The 10,012-nt window shown below is 32.4% G+C and overlaps 1 protein-coding gene across 1 annotated transcript; it reads right to left on the minus strand.

Annotated features, from left to right (window-relative positions):
* Positions 1-918: 918 nt before the first annotated feature.
* On the minus strand, positions 919-4,797 carry LOC143186973 (PDZ and LIM domain protein 3). Its single transcript, XM_076390876.1, has 3 exons — positions 4,637-4,797; positions 2,194-2,322; positions 919-1,231 (listed from the first exon to the last, which is right to left on the minus strand). Exons 2-3 carry the CDS (start codon positions 2,290-2,292, stop codon positions 1,037-1,039), a joined length of 294 nt encoding a protein of 97 aa, XP_076246991.1. The 5' UTR covers positions 2,293-2,322; positions 4,637-4,797; the 3' UTR covers positions 919-1,036.
* Positions 4,798-10,012: the final 5,215 nt, after the last annotated feature.

Genomic DNA, 10,012 nt, shown 5'->3' on the forward strand with positions numbered 1-10,012 from the left:
TTAGAAAGAAATGTTTTCATTGAGGCTTCATTCTTAAAAAAATTGACTTAAGATCCATCGAATTCAAGCAAATCTATTACAGTTTCAGATCTTCGAGGGGCAGATCTCGTTTACGGAGATGAATTAATTAACCAGAAACAAAATTTATTGTCAGATCCGTATTTACATGTTGTGATGTTACTGGGACGTCACCGGTATTTATAAGACGTATGAAATGTCTGGAACAAACATCTTTAAGTCGTTCTTAAGACATCCGTATGACGTTCTGAAGATGTCATAGAAATGTCATATTTTGTAACAACAGACGTACACATGATCTGTCTACAACGTTTGCAGAATATTGTCGATGTCGTCTGAACGTCTTCAATGTTAGGACGAATGTCTTTAAAACGTTATTAGGATGCCTTGTGTCTACTGGGGAAGTTATTATTTACATACCTTTATAGTTTCCTGAATAGAATTGAGTGTACTCGTACATTAATACTTTTTACATAATAGTGGAACATTTTTTGTCTTTATACATTCTAAAGATTCTTCTCTTATATATTTAGAATTTCAAAGCACATTTTAAATACATACTATCGTTTAAAGTTAACGAACTTTGTTTAAACAGCATTTTTATTGCGTAAGCATTAAAAATTAAAATTATAGGTTAAATTAACCGAAACAGAGCACGAGACTTAAGTATACTGTTTATACGTAACACTCGTAACACTTATTCCTAAATAAGTGTATGTTTATTAAAAAGTGAAATACTAGGTTATTAAGTTAATAAAAACTGTTGTATTAGACTATAAGTTGATTTAACACATAAAAAATAATATAAGGTAGATTGGTAAATATCTTTAAAATTTTTAAAAGTTTCTTTGTCCTAACAATTTCACTTTGCTCTTTTATTTCCATTAATATTCGTGGATGTAATAATGAAGGAATTTATTTTATGATATATTATTGTTTATACAAAAAAGTTCGGCCAATATGTCGTTAAAGTACATTCGTTCAAGAATAAAATAAAAAGAACAAATCGTAAAATGTTTTATTCTTCTGATTGCGGAGTGGTTCGTTCGATTTTCAGATTTCGTACGACAGTCAATAAAACTTCGTTCTCAGCCTTGGCAAGTCGATCGTGAACTTCGGCGTGTCGTAAGTGTTGTATTGTCTCTCCGTTTATTTTGGTGACGAGATCACCTGCTTTTATACCAGCTTGATCGGCCAAACCTCCAAGAGCAACCTTAAAAAGAAGACATGATTTTAATTAATTGTTTATTTAATTAATTTTCACATCTTGAGTTACTAGTTTTTATATCATAAGACGAAAGTAAAAATTACTTTTAAAGCGAATCCAAGTCATGCTTGCAATGTTACGTAACAATGTTCATATGCATTCAAATTATACAGATATATTCAACACTTTGCAACGACTGTAGAATAACTGCGAATAATAAATATATATAAATATATGCGAATAACAAAGTATGTTCTAAGGAGGGATAGATTTTTCAATACATCAAAATTTAAGAAACTTCTGATTCTTGAGAATTCAAAACTTTGCACATTTTTCATATTCGAAATTCTTGAAATATAAGTAAGATAAAAGTGTCTATATTTAAAGAAATTATCAAACAATACATCTTATCACTCTGAAACATTTATTAGTATCTTGATTCGACACTATGTTTAATAAAAAAAAGGAAATTAGTTTCAAAAAAATTTCGAATGTTAGTGTTCCTGAAACATGAATCTGGATGAAATATTTCCGTGCAGGTATAATAATTATTCTTATTTGTGTTTTGTCTAATAATGTTAATAAAGATTTGTGTAAACATTTTTTTAAAATTTCAGTTTTCAAAACAAAATTAGTATGTCGAATTTCAGGAGTTTTGGCAATTTTTCATACGGATTTATAGAATATTAAACGTTTAGTCTGGTTTGGTTTTGAGTGTGTCTATTTTTATATATTTTATTTTTCTATTGAGGTAATATAGATATGTGTATATACATTTATTGAGTGTTCCCAAACATGTGAGACTTTTTGTGGGGTAGATTTTAGATACAAAGACAGTGAAAAATATTCAAATACACCTATGCATCGAAACGCCTACTTTTTTATTTATACACTATATCCAGAAATGTCTCACATGTTTAGAAATAGAAATTGTATACGTATGATATATAGAAAGATAGATACGTTACCCTGACCACGGTCAAAGGAAAGCAAAAATCAACCCCACCAGATAGACGCATGCCCCATGGTTGATTGCCACTTTTTGGAAGTTTTATGTCAACGTCCATCTTAAAATTTGCGTAGTCACAGAAAGGATGCTGAAATCAAAAACATAAAGTTTAACAATTAATTACATCAAATATGTACCTATTCTTCTCTAAAAGTTGAATATTACATCGTCAAGTTCTATTGTCTCCTAAATGAAACATGCTTTTATTGGTTAAGAAAAAAGGTCCTTCTTAGAAATAAAAAAAAGTATTATCAAAATTTATGTTAATTTTTTCTTCTACCATATGTAAATATTTTAACGAAAAATATTGACAATTTGTTTATTAAGGAAAAGGTTTTCGATAATGAAAGTAAATTCTTTCCAAATGTTGGAAAAAGGCAATAAATGTTATTTAAGAACCACGAAATTGTGGTTGAGTTATAACTTGTCAGTTATAAGCCTTTAAAAATTAGTAAAATGCACTTGAAACTTTGTCAATCAACTGACACCATTATCAGCATAAAGCTTGTGGTAGGAATTAAACTGTGAGAGAGTCTGTCAAATCGTTAGTGAATTTCATAAATGGACCGTAAAACTTGTTGAACTCTGCTTGAAAGAAGAACAGCAGGATAATGATAATCATCAAATTTGTAATGTTATCTAAATGTCGAATGTTGTCGAAGACATCAACGTGTGTGGTGGAGTGTTCAAAATGATTGAGTAGAGTAGGTGTGCACATGCAAATACCTCTAAACATAAATCCTTCCGAATCGCAACAAAATATCTTTACAGGCGTACCTACATATGTATATAACAAGAATGCATTAAAATTCTTCGTTTGTGTCGAAATTCATGAATGTAATGACAATAAGATTATTCTTTTCTAGACTGTGTGTAGAATGATAACTTCTCGTAGAATACTTTCAGATAAATCTACCCGAAGACTTGAAATTTATTATTAGAGGAGAAGGTGGTAATATGGAACCTCAGGTTGTTTTTTAACGATTTTCCACAAACTAATGTATTAAATGATTTAAATTTGGCTTTAATTTAATTCCCATACATCAGTCTCTCATATATAAGAATCTTAACTTTTACTTAGGAAATTTTAACTTTATTTGATAAAGTGTCCTTTTACACTCAAGAACTTTTATGTGGGTAATATGGAACCCTAGTTTGCTTCAGTGGAAGACACAGTCATTATGATATATTATTGTTTGCAAATCTTTGCAATATGGTTTTGGGTACAGAAAACAATTCGACTGCTTTATTTGGACCTATCTTTTTGCTGTTATTGCTAGCAGGACTCTAAACGTACAATTTGTAGCCCATGATCTTTTACGTTTTATTGAAGATAATAGGACGCTTTGAGACATATGTAACCTGTTAACCGGAGAATAAACTTTTGTTCAACTCGTTTCATAATGGGGACTTTTGTTTTCATAGTTATATTATGACGAAAAATGTCGTCATGCCCATTGCAGTAGTAGTTCGTGTATGACGAAATATTTCGTCATACCCAGTTAACAGGTTAAATATACATGAAAAAGTAAAAAACTTATTTATTCAATTAATATGAACTAGACGTAATGGAATGGGGTTTAATATTAACAATAAACTAATGTTTTAAATTTTAGCACATATTCATAGACGAACAATTTCATGAAACCTCTTATTGCAATAAATAAATATACCTTCAAATTACCATAAACACGTCGTAATAATCATCAACAGTTCAAAAAATAAAAAAGACGGGTGTAGAAAGAATTAAATGTTCGTGTATGTACGTGTGTGTGTAACTGCATTAAAATTAATCATTCATACCGCATGCCATTAGTAGTGCAAAGAATGATTTAGTACATGTAATATAATAGCTGTAAATTAATGATTGAAAGAGGACTTTACTAACATAGTTATAAGAGAAATTTAGTGCAGTTATTAATAAAATATTAGATTATAGCGAAAAGGTTATTTTTGAACAAAAATAGTAAATATTCCTCTATTTTTCTATGTAAAATTAGTATTAAAAAATAACAATAAGTTGACTATGTCTTAGTATTAAAAAATGAATTTGTTATACTATGGTAACATACAAATTGCATAACGACTTAAATTATTCTTCCTGCTATTAAAATTTTCTGACTACAACTTATTATTTGTTTGGAAAGCTGATTTTAATTACAAATGATATAAATAATGGATTTCACAGTGAATTTATTTACATTGGAATTTATATTTGTATAACATAGTAATATATTCGTTATCAACCCTTCCTATTATGCATTCATGTTAAATTCTTTTTTATTAAATTTCAAATAAAACTTTTCTCCTGAATTGTACTATCTTGCGAAAAATTATTTGCATGCAAGATCTAACACTTTTATGGAAATTATAAGAAGGATAACAGATTTCCTCTTACTTACCACAAAAAGTCTAGCAATGCGAAAAATTTGTCCAAAGTGTGGCTAATATCGTCAGAAGGCTCGATCAAACGATCAGCAAAAGATCCTGGCAACAAATATCCGTCGAACGCGTACACGGCACTTAACTATCACCTGACTGTAAGTAAAGGATGGCCAATGCTCGAATTTGATCATGACTTACTGCAATATATCACAGTTGACACTATTCTAAAGCAAACAATGCAAGTACAATGCCGCGGTTAACTTTGAATTTTGAACTATATACACTTTACCCTACATACTATTTCAGATACAGCAAGGCCAGTTCAGGTATGTCATTGAAGCGAGACAAGCAGCTGATCACTACCTCATCGTTTATTTTTCACTTCCATCTATACTATAGAAGTGTGCACATCTTTAAGTTTACAATTAGTTTATTCTGCTATATTTTTGCTTGTCTTCTGACATAAACATTATCCCTTAAGTTAGCATTCTGGTCTAGACACTCATTTTTAAAACTTTTTTGAAAATTCTTTGAAAGAAATTGTGAACTTCTATGTACCGTATTTACTAATATTTAAAGTACATAAATTTATTATTTTCAAGCAAAAATTATTATAATTGTACGAGCTACGTGTTTTTGTACAATATTCCCGTATTTTATTGGCTGGCATGATTTCAGCGGTTTTATTAATTTGAAACAAACGAGTAAACAGGAATCTTCATTAGTATACATGTGGTTCTGGTAAAAACCAAAATGAACTAAAAATTTTGAAAATTAAAAAATGTCAGCCTATTAAAGTGTGAATTTCAAGCTTTTTAGACACTTTTTCTCCTTCAGCACTTTAAAAACATTATAATTAAGATTTTTTGAACACTTTTGTTCACACTATAACCACTGCACTGGTCTTATATCACTGAACTATGACTGGAATCATATCAGCCATAGACATTGAGATAATTCTTTGAGAAATAATAGAAAACTTTGAAACTGCTATGTGTCAAAAGATAATAAACAAACCTGTAAATATCTTCACAGTTAAATAAAATTAATTTGTAAAATATTTTTGTATCTGTAGCTTATAGTTTGTTATATTTGCTTAAATGATTCCATTTTTTCTGGTTTTCTTTTTTACCGTATATTCATATAGTGAATAAAATCATTTTGTGAAATAATCCTGCTTCCTAAAATTTTATAATTTGTATTTATTTATTGAATCTTAAGTTTTGTTTCTCTATACTTGATAACTGTAGTATACGCAAAAAATGATAAGTTGCGTAGGTTTGATTCTTTAGTTGACTCTGAATCATAATTGAGTATCTGTTTTGATTGTTATCTGATTGCGTAGGTTTTATTGTTTATCTTCTGTGTGTGTGTCAAAACATTGGGTGAAGCGCAGGTAGTCATGGATAGGAGTTAGCCAAATGCTCGACTGCTTCATGTGGGGTATCATCGGGTAAGTGAAAATTTGGGCGCGGCAGTTCGTGACTTAAACAGGGTATTGAGTGAATAAAGTAGGACTCTAGCACGCACTGCATAATTGTATTTTTTTAATGTAATATGAACTTGGCTCATGAGGAAACGCTAGCGTAACGATGCTTTACTGTTTCACCAAATTTATATCAATTAAATTACTGGTTACATAAATGTCAACCCCATTGGGGTTCTGTCTCACAGGTAAAAGTTCTTGGAAAAAACGAACAGAAATATTATGTTAAATGATAAAACAATACTTGCAATGGTGCGTTGTGTTGAAGACAAACACATCCTGCATTATCGACAGCGAGATGTCGATACGTATGAGCATGCATGAATTGGGCGTTCTCGTTACTTCTGAAGAGTGCGTTAGTCCACAGAAAAAAGCCCAGGCGAGAACGTTATAACGAAAGTATTTTCACTTAAAGAATTTATTACCAGTTTTTATTATGAGGGTTAATTTCATTCTGTTGCATTAATAAAGTACTGTTTTGTTGGTCGTGCTTGTCACGCATTTAATAAAGAAATTACAACGGGTTATGCGTCCACTGAACAGACTGGTCGTTCTCTGCTAACAATAGTTCAGAAAATGAAATCGGAAGGGTGGGAAAAGGAAAAGTGGAAAATTTTTTTATCCAGGTAAAAGTGAATTAAAAACAAACGTCATAAATAGAGGAAACTATGAAAGATTGCGGAAATATTGAAAAATTGAACGGTGTGAAAGTTCAAAGTTAGCATGGAAGTCTTTTTTAAAAAAAGTGACATAATAGCGCACACAGAAAATTCTTAGAAAATAAATGTACGAAAGCATGGAAAAACGAAAGAACTGTTCTTAGGTATGTTAAATTTCTATAGGCTTCTGTGCATGAACAGGTTCAAGCACCACTCAATGACCTGCTCCCAGACAATACCAAGGGCTGCGCACCTGTAAAGTTGATTAGAGTAAGCAGAGTTTGGCGCAGGCCACTTTATTGGCCTACTCAGAGAAAACAGTGGTTGAAGAAAGGCCACTTAGGTACTATGTAAATGCCTTTCAACAAAAACCGAAAAAATATTCATCCAGATAATTTAGATATTTAAATTTTGTTAGTCAACTCAGTACAGACATTCAGCATATATCTGGAAAAGATAATGTAGTCACTAATCTGTTCAGGATCGAAGTGGCAGAACCGTCTCTGGATTCACATGCATAGTGCTTTGCATGCATTTAAGGAACATAATATTACCAGAATTTAATACACAAATATTCTGTGACGTATGCCCGAACATTGTCCAACCTTTTGTCACGACACCATTTCGATATGTTGTGCTCAACGTTATGCATCATTTGTTTCATCTTGGATGGTGAAACTTGTGACTCAACGCTACGTTTAGTCATCCATTAAAGTGGATTATCGCCAATGAACTCGTTTTCATCTTCTGTGCGATCCGCCAACCCCCCTCTACAGGAAAGATGCTCATGGTGGGAGAGGAGTAGGGTTCGTGCGGCCTACAACCTTAAGGAAGTTTGTCAGGCTGGCGTTACAGGTACTGTTCAAACTACGCAAACTGCTTCACCCACAACTCTGAAACTTTGAGCATCATCCGTCTAAAGCAGAGCTGTCCAAGTCAAGCCATACGTGTCTTCATTGGTTCCTCCACTTTCGTTCACATCGTGATGGAGAAGAACGGAGTGGAGATACTTCATAGTCTGCCATGGCCGCCTTTTCAGCGTTGCACATCTTCATGACAACATACATATACTGCGTTCACTGAGAGAACGCAGTCGTTTCACGCAGATGGCTTCCATTGCCCCGACTGACTTTTCCACTGAGATTGGTGAAGGATTCAAGAGCCTAAAAGGACACGCCTTGCTTCTTTCTACTCTGTATACCTAGTGTCCAAATGAAACAAATGTTTCTATCTATTAAGAAACAATATTTATTGAGATATCAATGTATAAGAATCCACAGCTTATTTGATTATAAAGAAACAGCAACGGTAGAACTGTTTCCTGGATTTCCTACAAAATGTTCGATGCGACCAGGTAGTTTATGACACGGGAAATCTAGGGTCGTTTATGGTACTGCAACGCAGTAAGAATTCTGACTAGTACCAGTACGTTTTCGGTCGACAGAGACGATATTCAAGAAGATTTTTATTTGCTAACAGAGCCGCATTAATACTTTCGGAGAAAATTAAAATCTAAAAGAATCTCGTTTGCTTGCTCAAAATTTCTTTCACACCGTTTATGCGCTAACACTTGAAGAAGTGACTTTCTTTAGAAATGGTAGGACCTCCAAAGGCCCAACAAGGGGTTCATGGGTAGGGATGTGCTCGGGAGTGACAGAGCCAATAACTAATGAGCGTAGGCGTGAACTGCGCAAAGGGTACGAAAACTCGTCAACCGACAACTGCGTTCTCCCAGTGAACGAAGTACCTCAACGAAGAAGTCGTTGGAGAGGGTAGCAGACCCATGAGGGGCCCCTAGACTGAACAGCACTGCTTTAAAGAATTAAAAAGGAGTCCAAAGTAGCCCATGCGTTTTACAAAAGATGGATTGTTCATTGTAAGGCTAATATTACTTGTATAAAAATAATTTTTTACAATGTTGTCGACACACAGTTGCATTATTTTGATAAAATACGAACATTATTTTTTCATTTATTTGCTTTGCATTGTTTTTTTCCTCGTACCTGCTTATCATTTTTATATTAATAAATGAAATACTTGCTTTTTTTTAAACCAATTATTCCTCAAACCATAAATTTCACCTTTTCTCATTTGATGTTGAACATGATACTGTGGATTTTTTCTAAGATTAGATTGTGGAAAAGCATAATTACTCGTTCGAATGTTCGAAAATATCTATCGCTGAGTGAAAATCTACAAAAATTCTTAGACCTGAATTTTCCAGTCATTGGAGATTAAAAACGTTAAAGGTGATCTGGAAAAAATAGTTCTGATTGGTTCAGCTCTATGGGAGGAAAACAAGTTTATTTTTCCTATGTTGAAGTCGTGAAAGTCTTTTAACAGGAAGGATTTTTGGCTGCATTATTCCACAGCACGTGAAGGAAAAAAGAAATGTTTTGAAAAATACGATAGCTGAAGACCATCTTTAACAAATTGAAGTCGAATGAAATCCTAAGGAGTCTCCATATGTTTTGCCAAATTCAACACTGACTTAAATATTATACCTTTTTATCGTGGAATGTATAATTTTTACTTTATTGCTGTACCGCGATAAATTTGAAGAGAGATGTATGAAAGCAAGAAAGGAAATGGGTCAAATGTTTGCATGAAAAAAAAGGAAGTTAGTAGAGGGCACTAGAATGGTTAGAGAGGTTAGACTATGTAAAGAGAAATGCGTACAGCCAAGATGGTACAATATAATTCAAACGAGAAAACAGGAAAGTAAGCATATGTAGCACTAGAAGAAAGAGATAAGGAAATTCGACAACAAGTGCAATATAATAATATTAGAGATTCAAAGTACGTGCAATGAATATTAAAAGTCAATTAGGTGTACAGGAATGCCAACATATTTATGTAAAGGGGGGAATAAGAGTCAAAAGTTAGTAACTAGAGTTAGATGTGGTAACATGGAAGAGAATAACAAGTATTGGAGAAAGGATGAACAGAGGAGATGTAGATTATCTGAGCTAGAGCAGGGAACCCTAACATACCTAGGACAGAATTGCACAGAGATTGAAACACTGGAATATGGGATAAAAAAGGCACTAGAGAGGAGAATAAACGAAAGAATTATGAAATGGTAAAGAAAAGTGGAAAGAAATGCAATGGATAAAAAATGGACTATAGCAATAACAGAAAAAATTCTTTTAGAATTACATAGAATAAAATACGTATATAATAGATAGAATAAAATTTATAAAACAGAAATATAGATATGGAAGTAGAATATAGAAAAATAGAATAAA

This window comes from Calliopsis andreniformis, unplaced genomic scaffold (genome assembly GCF_051401765.1).
Source record: "Calliopsis andreniformis isolate RMS-2024a unplaced genomic scaffold, iyCalAndr_principal scaffold0022, whole genome shotgun sequence".
Lineage (NCBI taxonomy): Eukaryota > Metazoa > Arthropoda > Insecta > Hymenoptera > Andrenidae > Calliopsis > Calliopsis andreniformis.

What these genes read in the sequence shown, in the direction of transcription:
- LOC143186973 (XM_076390876.1), bottom strand. Translation starts at nt 2,292, where the DNA reads ATGGACGTTGACATAAAACTTCCAAAAAGTGGCAATCAACCATGGGGC. An exon ending in TTCCTTTGACCGTGGTCAGG is followed by an intron (nt 1,232 to 2,193) that starts GTAACGTATCTA and finishes CTTCTTTTTAAG; the next exon opens with GTTGCTCTTGGAGGTTTGGC.